The following is a 15,913-nucleotide window of genomic DNA, read 5'->3' on the forward strand; positions in this document are numbered from 1 at the left end:
TGCACAGTCTGGTGGATCAGCCAGAATGAGCAGAACTACCTGGGTCTTTGGCACAGCGGTTCCCTGCTTGCACTGAACTTTCTTCATGAGTCGAAGTCGAAGACCTGACAGGTTTCCTCAGGTAAGGCAAGGAGAGAGAGAGAGAGAGAGAGAGAGAGAGAGAGAGGAGGGAGAGCGAGGAAGAGAGAGGAAGAGGGAGAGAGAGAGAGGTCAAAGTTGGTAAGGAAAGTGAGAAAGAGAGAGGGGGAGTGAGCTATATGCTCTAGGTTTCTCATGGCTCAGCTCCCCCAGGTTGAGTTTTACTGAGAAGGTCTCTGATCCGAGGTGTCAATCACTTTGCTGCATTTTCGATTTTCTGCACCAGATCAAAGAGCCCAAGGAAATGCCTACAGCTAGGTGACAGCACTGACTGCAATGCAGCACAAGTGAAATAGGGGCTCGATACCGTCAGTGCAACGTTGCAGTCTCCCAAAATTGACCAACGCCATAAGCATTTACGGCTTTGGCCAGTTGTGTTAGGACCCACACTGCTCGTTATTGGAAGTGGTGGCCGGCATCGGCGCGCCTGGATATCCGCACGCAGACAGGGCTGTTTCTGTAATCTGGTTACACACCTGAGGGATTAAATATATCAGCTGTTACAGGTGGATGGTGTTTGTCAGTGTGTTTGTGTTTGTGTGTGTGTTTGTGTGTTGTGTGTGTGTGTGTGTGTGTGTGTGTGTGTGTGTGTGTGTGTATGCAAAAGTGTGTATGTGTTGGGGGTGTCTTTGTCAATTGTGTTTCTATGTTTCAATCACTTTGCTGAGGTGTACCTTTCTTTTGATTCCAACCCCCCCCCCCCCCGTCCTCCTCAGGTGGAACCAGCTGGACCTGGCCATCGTGCTGCTGTCTGTGATGGGCATCACTCTGGAGGAAATCGAGATCAACGCCTCACTGCCCATAAACCCCACCATTATCCGCATCATGCGGGTGCTGCGCATCGCCCGAGGTGAGGACACACACACACACACACACACACACACACACACACACACCCTCACACGCCCACGCATGCCCCCCATCATTACTGTAACTGTCGATCAGTGGCCTTATAAACCCATTTCCCCTATGGCTGACATCTCCCATTGAATTCTCATGAATATTTTACCACTCTGAAATATCAGTGATTTGTGTCTATGTGCACATAAACACACCCACTCACACACATACACAGAGAGAGAGAGAGAGAGAGAGCATGTCAGTATTCGTGACTGACACCTGCGTTTGAAGTTCACCCTGCCTTTAAGCCCCGATCTACAACCTATAAGCTTCTCAAGGAAGGAAAAACCTGCTGACTCACTGTTTCAGCCACTAAATCCAATCTTCCGCTCAGCAGTCAGCTCAGGAAGGCCCTCATCTCCTTCATCCATCCATCTCTTCCTACCACAGAGGACACTGGAGCTCTTTGAACTAACAAAAACACAACATTTTTCACAATTTCCGATTCACAATTATATGTGCAGTGCGGTGTTGGCTGGAATCAGGCTAACTATTAGGGCCACTGGGGCCAGTAATGACCAGCAGACACACCCCAGCGTGTCCAGTGACCCCCTCTCTCTACTGAGAGAGAAGCGGGTAAATATTTTTTGTTTTTCCAACCCAATTATGTAATTTTGGAAGTACAGGTGTACACACCTGTCTTCTTAACGGTATATATTTATGTGACACGCAGATTTAGAGACTTTTTGTTTTACAATTAAAGTTACCCCAACAAGTGCTTGTTTTCAATGGGAGATTTAGACTAGGGCAGGTTGAGTTGCTAGTTCCAACAGTCAGGCAGCTACGCCGCTACACTCTGGGGGCATGTGCGTGAGCCCCCGTGCTCATGCCCCAGAGTGTAGCGCTGTAGTTGCCTGGCTGCTGGAACTAACGATTGTTTTCAGAGGTTTTTTTCGTACCAACAGTGACTTCGAGAAACAGATCTATGTGAAAAACTGCCGGATTTTTCCTTTAAGACAGCCTCACTCTTCCATTCTATAAGTTTTCTTTTATCTTTCTTTAAATTTACAGGCATTGTGGAAGTAACACTTTTATTTTTTTTTAAGAGGAAAAAGTTGTTGAGGTTGAATGCTGTTGCCATTACTGCAAACCTCCTGAAGCGGTTTCTCCTCTCATGGGGCAGTCCCTCGCCATGCAACAGAGTGGCCCTACTCTCTCTCACGGTTTCTCCCTGTCAGGCACTGACATTCCCCTTTCCCCCTTGTTAATGGACTGATGGGAGCTGTACACATTTTTTGTGCTGCTACACTCTCAGCTCATTTTTAAAACGTTTTTCCTGTCTGTCTGTCTGTCTGTCTGTCTCTCTGTCTCTCTGTCTGTCTGTCTGACTGTCTGTCTGACTGTCTCTTTCTTCACTGTGCAGTGCTGAAGCTGTTGAAAATGGCCACGGGAATGCGAGCTCTGCTAGACACAGTGGTCCAGGCCTTACCACAGGTAAAACCACACCACACACACACACACACACACACACACACACACACTCACATTCAGGCACAGGCAGGCACACACTCAGGCATTGACATTTGACAAGCATACAAAAGTAAAGGATAAGTCAGCAGTTTACTTAGATGTGCATGATACAGTGGCCAAGGGCTTACCACAGGTGAGACACACACACGCACACGCACACACACACACAGCACAAGTCAGATTGTCATGCAGACAAAAAGAGAAATGTCCAGTCAGCGGTCACCCTCACAGAAACCCCTCGCCCCCCCATTTCCACTCCACATCTTCCTGGTCACCCACTCTGACAGATGGGATGGTACAAAGGCCCCCCCCTCCACCCCACCACCCTCCCCTAATCCCACTGCTGCCCTCCACCAACATACAGATAAGCATCACTTGTTAACACCAGCCCCTTGCCACCTTCTCATCTCAAGGGTACGTAGGGGTGGTTATCATGATGTGGTGGTGGAAGGGGAATGAAGGAGGAGGGAGAGGAGAGGGGGATGGAGAGGGAGAGGAGAGGGGGATGGAGAGGGTGATGGAGCGATGCTGTCTGACTCTCTGCCACCAACTCCCAGGCATCAGAGGTGGAGGGGGAAAGAAGGTGGAGGGGCTGGAGTTTTGTATCAGGGAGGTGAACACAGGGACCTTGATCCCTTCTCATGTAAATGGTGTTTACTTCAATGATGCAAAACTCGTCTGTTTCTTTTTTTTTTTTTTTATTTGTGTTATCACACTTACACTATAATTCCACTGCAGTGCTTCCAAGTTTGAGGAACGATGTTTTGATGCTGCTTTTTTCACAGGAGGCTGCTTGAGACTCTAAACGGGTCTGGGCTGGAGTCGGCAGCTCTCTGGCGTGCACGGGTTGGACGCGGCTGAGCTGTTCCGCACCCACACAGTTGTATTCTGCTGGAGCGTGTCAGAAGAATAAGCTCGCGAGCGCATGTGTTTTTACGCCTGGTGCAGTCCGATTGTGTTCTCCACCTCTTATCTCCTCAATGGGGATGACGGAGACCAACAGCGCTCTGAAGCACTCCCTCTTTTTGTTTAGTTTCTTTAACGCATCTTTCGCTGTGCCTTTTTGTGAAACGTCGCCTATTTTTCCAACCGCTCATTTCGTTCCGTCCATTTTCCCCCTTATCGCTCTCTCCCTCCATCTCTCTTCTCTCTCTCTCCCTCTCTCTCTGTTTCTCTCTCTCTCTCTCTCTCTCTCTCTCTCTCTGTCGCTCTCTCTCCATCCCAAGCTTTCATTTCTCCACGGCTCCTTATCCTCACTCTAAATGCTAGTGAATCATGCGTGAACCCATTAAGGTGGTGTTTTTTTTTTTGTCTTATTTTATTTTACGTGACCGTAAAGCCGACTGTTTGTCACGCTCGGAGACGAGTGCGCTGAGTCATGGCCCATTAGGCCCTAAATAGGCTCCGTAAATGGTGGTTAAGATGGCCGCCGCTGATGTCTGGGCGTCAGGCTGGGCCTCGCATTGGGAAATGCAGGCACTCCCGATTTCCATTAACGTCGATTTTTAGAGCAGGTGTCGGAACAGCTTTGTGACACATGTCTGCCATTGCTCTAAATGTCAGAGGCAGAGAAGCAGGGGAACCTGAGCTGAACAGACTTGAGCTAAACGGATGGGTCACCACTCTGGATCTGCCTAAGTATGTTGGGTAGTGAGACTGTGTTTACATGCTGGGCCCTATGGGTTTGCATCTACACTTATTCATTTGGCAGACATGTTTATCCAAAACAATGTACAGAAATAGAATAACATTTAAGCTACAGATACAGCTATTAGTGACACGGAAATAAGACTTTGGTCGACATTTTCCTGTGGAAGTTTATTATGTTCCAGTCCTTAACTCCATCACTGGTACATGCCATAGCTGTATTTATGTATTTAAAGTCTTTATCTATTTATTTGATTTCTCACACCGTTTGGCCTTGGCAGGGTCTGCGCTCCCCTCTAGTTTAGCAGATGGACATTTTATACAGAGCAAGCTCCCAGGTCTCAAACTCTTAACCTTGGTGAAATTGTTACTAATGACCAAAGATTCTAGAGCACTCTGCTTTCCTGGTGACCGTAACTGGAACAACGTGCGCTTGTTTGCAACATAGAACATTTGACTATTTCCTCTTCATTTTCTCTCTGTTGAATCGTTCATCTTCAGTGGATGATCAGGACTCAATCTTGCACAATTTGCCCTTTTCACTTTGCCGGATTTGTGCACTGTGCAGTCACACGCGATTTGCGCCTTCCATTTCCTTATGAAATTGTGTTTTCATGGGACATGCACAGTGACATCTCTTGCTCTCTCACTCTCTCTCTCGCTCTCTCTCTTGCTCTCTATCTCTCTCTCTCTCTCTCTCTCTCTCTCTCTCTCTCTCTCTCTCTCGGGGTCACTTGTTAATAGCATGCCTCCACCCGAGCGCGATGCTTTTCACTTTTCAGGATTGGATTTCTGCCGTGTCACTTCAGCAAAGTTTAGTGCTCGAGGCTGTGGGAACCCAACCCCCCCCAGCATCTCCTAAGGGAACTGCCCTTGGTTGGAGCACTATATACATCCAGTCAATCCCGACCCAGAGGAATACCACGCTCCAATTGCCCAAGGACAATCCCCAGAGAGAGACTGGGAAGGTCACGCGTGGCTACTGAGACTGTTTGGATGTGGCGTGCGATTGCTTCATCTGATGCCTCTTGCTTCTCGGCGAGGTGATTTATTAGAGGGCTGTGTGCGCAGCGGAGGAGCCCATCTCGCAGCCCATATGGGGCCCTGGGAATCTCTCAGGGATTCCGTCAGCGTGCCGAGCTGTTTTGGCTCCAGTGGATCCGCTGGTGCACAATGTGTAGTGTGTAGGGGGACTTAATGGAGAATGATTTCATGGTGGGAGACCTTCAGGCAATTCTGTGCCTGATGGTTGGGTGGAATGGGCCTCATGGTGGTGATTTAATGGTGTGTGTGTGTGTGTGTGTGTGTGCGTGTGCTGTGCATGCGTGTGTGTGTGTGTGTGTTGTGCGTGCGTGTGCGTGTGTTACAGGTGGGGAACCTTGGCCTACTCTTCATGCTGCTGTTCTTCATCTATGCTGCTCTGGGAGTTGAGCTGTTTGGGGAGTTGGGTGAGTATCTGCTTGTACCTGTTCAACCTCCCACACTCCAGCCAGATAGAACATAGTCGTTCTAATCAGTTTACTGCTATCAAATGACTGGGTGTACTGTACCTAAAGTCATCAGATGATCAGAGCGGAGAGGACGTGACCAGATGAGAGTGAATAAAGTCTTCCTGGTGTCCAGCCCTCTACTGCATGGCTGCTGTTGGGCATTTTGTAGTCCTAGGTTGTTTGGATTCTTTTTTTTTTCACAGTGCACAAAAACAAAAGCATTTTTTGATTCTTTGTATGCATGTTTTTTTTTTTTTGGGGGGGTTGCCTTTATTAAAGATAGGATCGTGAAAATTGACAGAAAGCGAGAGAGAGAGAGAGAGAGAGAGAGATGGGGTGGGATCGTAACCAAAGATGACCATAGATCAGATACGAACCTGGGTCCCCCTGGCCACCTGGACCCAAACTTGCTATGGATGCTGTAGCCACTCACGCCACAGCACCGCCCCCATATGCACTTGGCCAATGAGACCCACATAACAACTCTGTGTTGAGTCAAAGAGCTCTCTGAACTGCAATCTGTGTGATGGTGGCGCGCTCCACACCGTGACTGTGTGAGTATGACCCAGCGTGCCCGTACGGAGCAGCATGCACAAATGAACCAGCGTGGTGGAGCAGAGGTGGCGCTGGTCGGCCCTGGAGTCAAACCCCTAAACTCGCCGTTCCGAGTCTGCATCCCTTGAAATAAAAGCGTCTGCTAAACACCAATCCCTTTACTCTATTTTGTTTTGCTTTATGAAACCCTATTCTTATTGGTCCTTTTGAGAGAGCTCCACTCCCAGGCCCTGGAGCAGCTTGTGTGCGGGGGAGACTGACCGTGTGTGTGTGTGTGTGTGTGTATGTATGTGGCTCGTGCGTCTGTCTCGGGTCCTTCGTCTCGCCCCTGTCTCCTAGTGTGTAACGAGGAGTACCAGTGCGAGGGCATGAGCCGCCACGCCACCTTCGAGAACTTCGGCATGGCCTTCCTCACGCTGTTCCAGGTCTCCACCGGCGACAACTGGAATGGCATCATGAAGGTGGGTGCCCCAAGATGACCAAAATGCCACTCATATACAAGCACATGCACAACTTGCTACAGTTAATGACAATATCAAATCATACATTATGAATTTTGTTTACAGTAGTTACTGACTTGGGGCGTGATCAGACAGGGGACAGTTTGCCGCTTGTAAAACATTAGGTGCCCAATGTTTTAATAATGCCGTTGGGCACTTTTCAGCATTGAGTTTAACTTTTTTTTAATTCGAAGGTGCTCAGGGCCCTGCCGCAAAATCACGAGGCGCAGCAGGCGCACAAAACGCGAGGTGTCCAGTGTGCTTAAGATGCACGGAAAACACGTACTGTACTTAAGATGCATGGAAAACACGTACTGTACTTAAGATGCACGGAAAACACGTACTGTACTTAAGATGCACGGAAAACACTTACTGTGCTTAAGATGCACGGAAAATACCAACTGTACTGCCCGAGCAAAACAACAGAAAACAGACGCCTCTCTACAACAATAACATCCTGTCTGATCAGGCCCCACAGCATGATAGAGGAGGGCATGTGTGCAATAACGGACCAGTAACGGTAATAGCATAGTTTATCATGCTATATAACTTACTATATAGTTTATCATACTATCATATTGGGGCAGCCGTGGCCTACTGGTTAGCGCTTCGGACTTTTAACTGGAGGGTTGCCGGTTCGAACCCCGACCAGTAGGCATGGCTGAAGTGCCCTTGAGCAAGGCACCTAACCTCACTGCTCCCCGAGCGCCGCTGTTGTTGCAGGCAGCTCACTGCGCCGGGATTAGTGGGTGCTTCACCTCACTGTGTGTTCACTGTGTGCTGAGTGTGTTTCACTAATTCACGGATTGGGATAAATGCAGAGACCAAATTTCCCTCACGGGATCAAAAGAGTATATTTATACTATACTTATACTATATAACTTTACTATATAGTTTATCATACTGAGCCGTGGCCTACTGGTTAAGCGCCGGACTTTTAACCGGAGGGTTGCCGGTTCGAACCCGACCAGTGGGTAGGCATGGCTGAAGTGCCCTTGAGCAAGGCACCTAACCTCACTGCTCCCCGGCGCCGCTGTTGCCGCAGGCAGCTGCGGGATTAGTGGGTGCTTCACCTCACTGTGTGTTCATAGTGTGTTTCACTAATTCACGGATTGGGATAAATGCAGAGACCAAATTTCCCTCACGGGATCAAAAGAGTATATTTATACTATACTTATACTATATAACTTACTATATAGTTTATCATACTGTATAACTTACTATATAGTTGATCATGCTATATAACTCACTATATAGTTGATCATGCTATATAACTTACTATATAGTATAGTTTATCATACTGTATAACTTAGCATTTTGTTGCACAATAGCTGTACACTAAGGTAAGACGGCTTACTACTGTTGGTCAGATAGGCTGTCCATTGTTGCCAATGTTAATGGAGATTATTGGTATTTGATCAATATTTAACAAATGCCACTTGTTGTTTGACCGTCTCCATGTCCACCCTGACTCCGCTGCCCCTCCAGGACACGCTGCGTGAGTGCCCACCAGGGGAGTACAACTGCAACCCCAGCCTGCAGTTCATCTCGCCCATGTACTTTGTGAGCTTCGTGCTGACGGCGCAGTTCGTGCTCATCAACGTGGTGGTGGCCGTGCTCATGAAGCACCTGGACGACTCCAACAAGGAGGCCATGGAGGACGCCGAGATGGACGCAGAGATCGAGCTGGAGCTCGCCCAGGGCGCCCTCTGCTGCATGGGAGGCCTCGGCGCGGCCGCCGGCGGTGCTGCCATTGCCGCAGCGGCAGCCGGAGGACTAGGGGCAAGTTTAGGACCTGGGGGAGACCGTGGAGGAGGAGGAGGTGCCGGGGAGGGGGGGTGCAGGCACCAGGGCGTCACGGCAGCCAGCCCCCACTGCCCGCACGGGGCGTCCAGCCCACGCCGGATTGGCCACGATGCCCGCAGTCGCCGCCGACTGTACTCGCCAGCACAGGTCAGTGCCCAGGTGCAGGTGTGTGTGTGTGCGTGTGGGTCTTTTTATATATGTGTGTGTGTGAGAGATAGAGTTTGTATGCGCTTCTTAAATGTCATAGGAGCCAGCTGACCGAAAAAACAGATTTGTGTTCAGTAGCCAACTCCTCTTTTGAACAATGTATTTCAAGATATATAGTTCAATATGGCACTGCAACATTAAGACTTCTTCAATATATGCAATCTATCTCCTTGAGCAATATCAAACTGCCATTCTTTTAAACACTATTCCTGAAGAACCCATTCCATTGAGGTGTATATTTGTGGGAATACCTCCACCTTTTGCCTGTGATTTCGACTGTATATTCCCATGTTTGAGGAATGAATCCTTACTCCTTGCGGTCTAGCACTGACTAGTATATTTCAAAAGGCCGTAACATTCACACGTTATCATCATTTCTGCACTCGCTCCTGATTGTCTGTAATTACGTCTCCCTTTCATGTTCCGCAGTGCTCATTTCACCTATGTGTGCGTTAGAATGGGAATGTATTGGGGGTCACATAATTACTGTCATCATACTGTAGTCGCAGAGAAACGCGGTGATTTTCCCCTCCTATACCTCACGCCTCCTCTTCAGGGGCCCTTAACCAGAAATGACACTTTTTGAATTTACTTTATTAAACTTTAGACATTGTCTTTTTTTTTTAACCAGATTTCTTTGGTTAAGATAGTAATTTGTTCCACGGATTGTTCCCTAATCGTGCACGAGGCACACCTCCATTAAGGCTGTTTGTTATGTAAGAACCCCTGATAGCACTTTTGGGGGAGGGGCACTGATATGTGTCAACGCTAGGGCCATTTCCTGTAAGACTTTCACATAGCTGTTTAAAATACATCCTTCTTCTCAATAAATGTCTTAACCCTTGTAAGGTGTTACAAGGTGGGGTCTGTGGGACGCGTTTTCAATGTTAGCAAAAAGAAAAAGTATGCTATTTATTATTTCTTCTAACTCAAACTCATGGGCCTTGGCTCATTTTGTGTGAAGAACATAAAAAATAACTGATTTTTAACGAGTGCACATGGAATTCCTCATTTCATCCATTTAGCGCCATTTTGTCTAAAAACCGATGAAAAGAGCCAGGCTCCTACCCACTACAACGACATTCCGGCACGGATCAGAAACGTCAGAGACTCCATTCTCCATATTGTGTATCAGTGTTAGCCTGGGAATACCTATACAAACTATCTGCAAATTTGGGATTTGCTCTGCAGGTCCGTCTGGACAAGAGGCCATTTCCAATGTCGCTAAAACACGAGCATGCAAATACAATCGGTAATCCTGCATGCAAATGTATTTCTTTGGAATTGAGTGAACAACTGCATTTAACTTAATTTAACTTTCGTTTACAAGATTGCTGCACTTCTGAAAATGATTTGGTAGGTTTAATATGCCAATTAAAGTTCAATTTCACTGCTAGTTATACCCCTGCTGGTAGTCGTAGGTCAATGTACCTTTTCCAGACCCACTTCTCAATTAAGAAGGGTCTGGTGTCAACGAGGCTCTGCCAGTGCAACATCAAAATGAATCTGTTATTTTAAGGTGAAGAACTGCACTCACTGTGCTGCTGTAATGATTTCAGTGCTGTGGTCATTTAAGCCCTCTAAGTGCCTATGGCCCTTTGCTGTATTGTTCGCTTGGCATTGATTCCGCCGCGTCTGGAGCTCGGAGCACACCGTAATAGCAGTTATTTTCCGCCCTCCACGCCATCGACTCACCTCGGAGGTCCGTCCCCCCTACTTGATTTATAACTAGTTGTTTTCTTGCGAGACGATGACCAGAGTGCTTTTGTGTTTATGAGATGATTGTATTGGGGCTGATTGCATGACAGAAACAGAGAGGGGAGGGGGGCTAGAGAGAGAGAGGGAAGAAAAAGCTTAAGATGACTCACAATAGGAATGCGCTGCTGTAGTGAGGGAGGATGATGGAGGGAGGGAGGGATGGAGGGAGGGAGGAATAGACGACTGCTGTCCTGCAAGCTCCTAAATCTGGCCGCACATTTTTGGCACCATGGCAACAAGCTTGACCGTATTGCCCCCTCATCCCCGTCTTTGATATCAACAGGTCCTTTCTGTTTCCACTGTAGCCACACAGGCAGGAAAATGAAATGGCATGAACTCACAGGCAAGCACAATGACACACACACACACACACACACACACACACACACACACACACACACACACACACACACACACACACACACACAGGTACGCAGATGAATCGTTGGCATGGCTGACTCACAGGTGTGGTCTGGCATGTGACAGTGTTGCATAAGCACAGACGCTGTGATCCGTGGCACATCAGCACTGCTTTTAGAAACTCCCATCCTTTGTCACACACACACACACACACACACACACACACACACACACACACCACAGAGCCATCACTGCTCCCCCATACTCATCAGCTACCCCCACTACCACAGAGCAGCCTCAAAGACCAGACAACTTTCCCACACCCACCTACGCACACACAGACACACACCACCGTAACTCCCTCCCGGTCCACCCACACAATCAGAGTACGGGCTTGATTGCAGGCGCGGACAGAGTTTATTTATAGGTACAGCAAATGCAATTTGGAGAGGCAAAGGCAAGGAGCTCTGCTGTACAGATAATGAGAGGAGCAAGGAGAGCGGGGTGGTGGCAAGCCAAAAGGCACATAATTGATGCAGAGCTGGAGCAGAGAGAAAAGAGAGAGAGAGAGAGAGAGAGAGAAGACGGATAGAAAAGAAAGGCAGAGAGAGGGAGAGAGAGAAGATGGATAGAAAAGAAAGGCAGAGAGAGGGAGAGAGAGAAGATGGATAGAAAAGAAAGGCAGAGAGAGGGGGGGTGGGGGTTGGAGGTGTGTTTGGAAAACGGAGCTGCAATCAGTGCAGGTGACAGAGCACAGCCACCAGCATGTTCGGTTTGGTTTTGGCTCCGAGGCCACTAGGGCCACTAGGGACACACTGCAGCCCTGCGCACCCTGTACGCAGCAAGGCCACTTCCTCCATTCCTCCAGCACCCGTCACGCACTAAAGGCCATTCACAACACCGTTTACAACTTCTGAAAACTTCTGGAACGGCCGGCGCCAGGGAAGAAAATGAAAAAGGGAACAAAAGCCACAGTAGTTTTACAGTGATGGCTAAACAAAAAGGCAATTATAGTCGTGCAGAAATAAGAGGTACATGAGTTAGGAAACAAAACCCCTTTAGGGAAAAGCCGTAGACACTGTAGACAGGACAGAGGAGGACTCACACGCTGAGTGTGCTGAGTCTACAGTCATGTGCACCCTCCCAGTGTTTCCTCATTCAAACCAGGTTGATTGATTGACATGTACAAAAAACATTTTCTATTTAAGTAGACGAATAAATAAATAGCAGAGCTTTGTACACTAATTGTCAAAAGGATAAAATGCATTGAAGCCCTAAGGCTTATTTCCATTGTAGTCCTTTCATGCATGTAAGCTTAGTAGGTGTATGCTAATTAGTGTGTGTGTCTGTCTGTGTGTGTGTGTGTGTGTGTGTGTGTGTGTGTGTGTGTGTGTGTGTGTGTGTGTGTGTGTGTGTGTGTGTGTGCGTGCACTTGTATGTGTGCACACACAAGTACGACCAATATAATACATTATCTGTGCTGGAGCTAATTTCAAATGGAGTGGAAAACTGACCTGTAGTTACACCAATCAAAATGTGTTATTGTTTTTGGAAATCATGGACTCTGCGTCGTCCGAGCCAAAGAGGAGGGACGACAACCCAATCTGTTATTAGCGCCCAGTTCAAGTACAAGGGTGCATTAGTATCTGTAGCACGGGCACCTTGCCCATCTGGCATAACATATACTGGTTCTGAGGAGCAGATGCTGCCATTCAGTCTTTTCCAGGGAAGACCTTGAATATTTCAGGAAAACATTCTGCACAAGCAACACAGTGGTAAACATGCCCCAGTCCCAACTTATTTTAGACGTGTTGCTGGCATCAAATTATAAATAAATATATATTTTTTTTTTACAGTATATTTTCTTTGACCTATTCCCAAGTAAATATAGGGGTAACATGTAAATGATAGCATTCTGTTTTATTTACCGTACATATTACACAGCGTCCCAACTGTTTTTGGAAATGGGCTTATAATTTTACAGGATTAAGTTAAATTAAGTTGACTGCATCACATTTTAAATAAATATATTAGGGCTATCAAAATAACTGATTAATTAAAAAAAAATAACGCAGATTAATCGATTCTGTATGACCTTTGACCCCGAGCCGTTGTAGTCAGTAACCATTAGACTGTAAAATGAAGGAGAGAGAAGAAAATGTGCTGCCTAGATCATTGATTGGAACATTTACTTTTAAAAAACGGCTTGATGGTGTTGATAAAAATAAAGTGTTGATTAAAATAGTCCTCTGCAATGTATGTGATGAAAAAAAACTTCTTCCCGAAGCACTTTTGAATTTATTTCCTCAGCATATTAGGTCATATCATAGATTATTATGGCCATTATTAAAATAATAATAAAATAGTTTTTGAACTTTAATGTCACTAATGCTGATTATTCAATGATTCATTTGAATTTAAATATTTAAAATACTTTCACAGCAAAAATCATATGCGATTAATTTAGATTAATTAATCACAGAGTATGTAATTAATTAGATTATTTTTTTAATTGATTAGCAGCCCTAAAATATATATATTTTTGATATACAACTGCTATAACAACTGCTAACTGCTAAGTTTACAGTATCACAAGAATGTGAAGAGAAGATGATATCCTTAGCTGAAAGGCACCATGTCTTTACATTGGTAGGTAGGAGAACACCAGCCTACAACTCCACTCCACTCCATTTAAAGGACTAAAAGAGCTGTCTTATTATGGTTGGAAATGTACAGACAAGGGGAGGATGAGATCCACACAGAAGTTATGAAATATTGAAAAGACACACAAAGGGGATTTAAACTCCTTGTCAAAGTTATTTCTCCTCTAGTGCTGTCTCAGTGGGTTTTTCTGTGATGGTTTCACTTGCTTCCTTTCGTAAAGTTGTGTCACGTCTCAGTGAGTTATGCGGTGCTGACATCCCCACCAGTAATTGAGGCAGTTTGTCTCAAGGGTAATTGATTGGTTAAAGTGAATAGGATAGACTGAGAACTGACTTTTGGGAGAGAGAGAAAGAGAGAGAGAGAGGGAAAGAGAAGGAGAGAGAGAGAAGGAGAGGTGGTGTGTGAGTGGCAGGTGGAGTTTGATTAGCAGTGAGCTCTGGCAGCTTACCTCCGCTGCCTGTTCTGTTATGATGAGAGGAGAGCTGTGAGCGAGCTGTGAGGTGAGACAGATGGAGCGTGGAGGAGCGAGGGTTTAGCCCTCTGTGTGGACCGGCTGGGGGGAGAGTGAGAAAGGGAGTGAGATGAACCGCATTAGGGGTCTGTGGGTGTGGGTGTGTGTGTGTGTGTGTGTGTGAAAGAGAGGGAAAAAACTGTGTGTGTGAGAGAGAGAGGGAGATACATACATGGGAGGCAGAGTGCAATGGAAAGAATGTGTGTGTGTGTGTGTGTGTGTGTGTGTGTGTGTGTGTGTGTGTGTGTGTGTGTGTGTGTGTGTGTGTGTGTGTGTGTGTGTGGGGCAGACCGAGTGCGAGCAGAAGGGAGCTCCAGTCAGCCCAGTCAGCCCCAGAGTCTTGCACCTCGGGAGGTTCCGTCAGTGAAGACTCTCTCACGCGCGCGTGCACGCATGCTCTCTCAGCCCATCAGTGCCTGGACACACCGGCCACGAGCAGAGTCCTCCCCGCAGGGAGCCTCTCCACGCCTGGCTTATCAGGTCTCCACAGGCCCCCGCACACCACACCACACCACACCACACCACCACCCCACCCCACTACCCCACACTCCACCACCCCCACTGGGACACTGTCAGGAGGCAGCACCTGCTGAATACATCAGCAGCTCCACTGCCTTATTACCAGAGCACAGATAACCAGAGAGAGCAGAGGAGAGGAGAGAAGAAGTGCAGAGAGGAGAAGAGAAGAGGAGAAGAGAGGGTTTTAGGGACTTAGTGGTGTGGAGGGAGACCGCAGGTGCTCAGTAAATCAGCTACGGTGTCGAAACAATTAGCTGCATTCAGAATATATGTAGTGTGGAGTGCAGCATCACAAAGGATGGTGTAAAGCTGCATACAGGAACATGAATAAGTAAATATGTTGGAATGCTAATGGTTTTGTAAGCATGTGCTGTTTTCCTGGGGGATGAGCAGGGAGGCTGGTAGAGAGGGGAAAGAAAGAAAGTATGATAAGAGGAAATATGAGAGAGACATTTTCTCTCTCTCTCTCTCTCTGGGCTGGATGTACAAAGAAAGCGCTAATACTGAGTTTTTCTATGCGCAGAGAGCGAACGCTGTGCTTTGCCATATTATGGGGAATTTACTAAGCTGTCACTTCATTACGTAAACAGTGCTCAACACCGCCCGGCCCCGCCCCCTCTACAACGCCAATTGCTTGCCCACAGCTGAACCACAAGCGCAGTTGAATAGTGTTAACCATTTGGGACATTAAAAATGATCAAAGTTTAGCGATCATACATGATACTAAAATGTCAATGAGCAGCGACATACAGAGTAGGCCTATAGTTTTACTAGTATAGTATTGTAGTGTCCATTTTTATGTCCAAGTTCCATGGGCCGCGAACAATATAGAGCCAGGTTGGATTAACGCACCTCTGTGTTTACGTTGCAAGAATGATTTATTGTCCGTGTACAAAACATAATCATGAATGAAAAAGTAGTTGTAAATTAGTCCATATATATGATCTTAACGAAAAACTGTTTCTTAAGTGTTAGTAAACTAGAGAGTGGTAAAAACAGTGTGATTCACCCCCACTCCCATTATCCGTCGGCCCCAAACTAATACCTGTGCCCGACGTCATATACCCTTTGCCCCCTCGTGTCACATCAAAGATGGCAGGCCATAACATCAAGCAGGGAAATGTAGTTTAAAACCATTCCATGTTACAAAAAAAATAATAATAATTCTTTCAAGGAAAAGTACGAAATGGCTATAACAAGTATATATACTCTTTTGATCCCGTGAGGGAAATTTGGTCTCCCAATCCGTGATTTAGTGAAACACACTCAGCACACACAGTGAACAGAAGCACACACTAATCCCGGCGCAGTGAGCTGCCTGCAACAACAGCGGCGCTCAGGGAACAGTGAGGGGTTAGGTGCCTTGCTCAAGGGCACTTCAGCCGTTC

General features: G+C 46.8%; 1 protein-coding gene across 1 annotated transcript in view; it reads left to right on the forward strand.

The window, feature by feature from the left end:
- The window catches only part of LOC125298338 (voltage-dependent T-type calcium channel subunit alpha-1I-like), a 75,579-nt gene that overhangs the window by 56,320 nt on the left and 3,346 nt on the right, over positions 1–15,913 (forward strand). Inside the window, exons 24-29 of the mRNA XM_048249041.1 lie at positions 855–988; positions 2,402–2,472; positions 5,525–5,603; positions 6,540–6,661; positions 8,189–8,637; positions 14,412–14,577. Of these exons, the coding sequence (XP_048104998.1) occupies positions 855–988; positions 2,402–2,472; positions 5,525–5,603; positions 6,540–6,661; positions 8,189–8,637; positions 14,412–14,577 (1,021 nt within the window). The remainder of the gene's footprint in view (positions 1–854; positions 989–2,401; positions 2,473–5,524; positions 5,604–6,539; positions 6,662–8,188; positions 8,638–14,411; positions 14,578–15,913) is intronic.

The sequence above is a fragment of the Alosa alosa genome, chromosome 7 (genome assembly GCF_017589495.1).
Source record: "Alosa alosa isolate M-15738 ecotype Scorff River chromosome 7, AALO_Geno_1.1, whole genome shotgun sequence".
Taxonomy (NCBI): Eukaryota; Metazoa; Chordata; class Actinopteri; order Clupeiformes; family Clupeidae; genus Alosa; species Alosa alosa.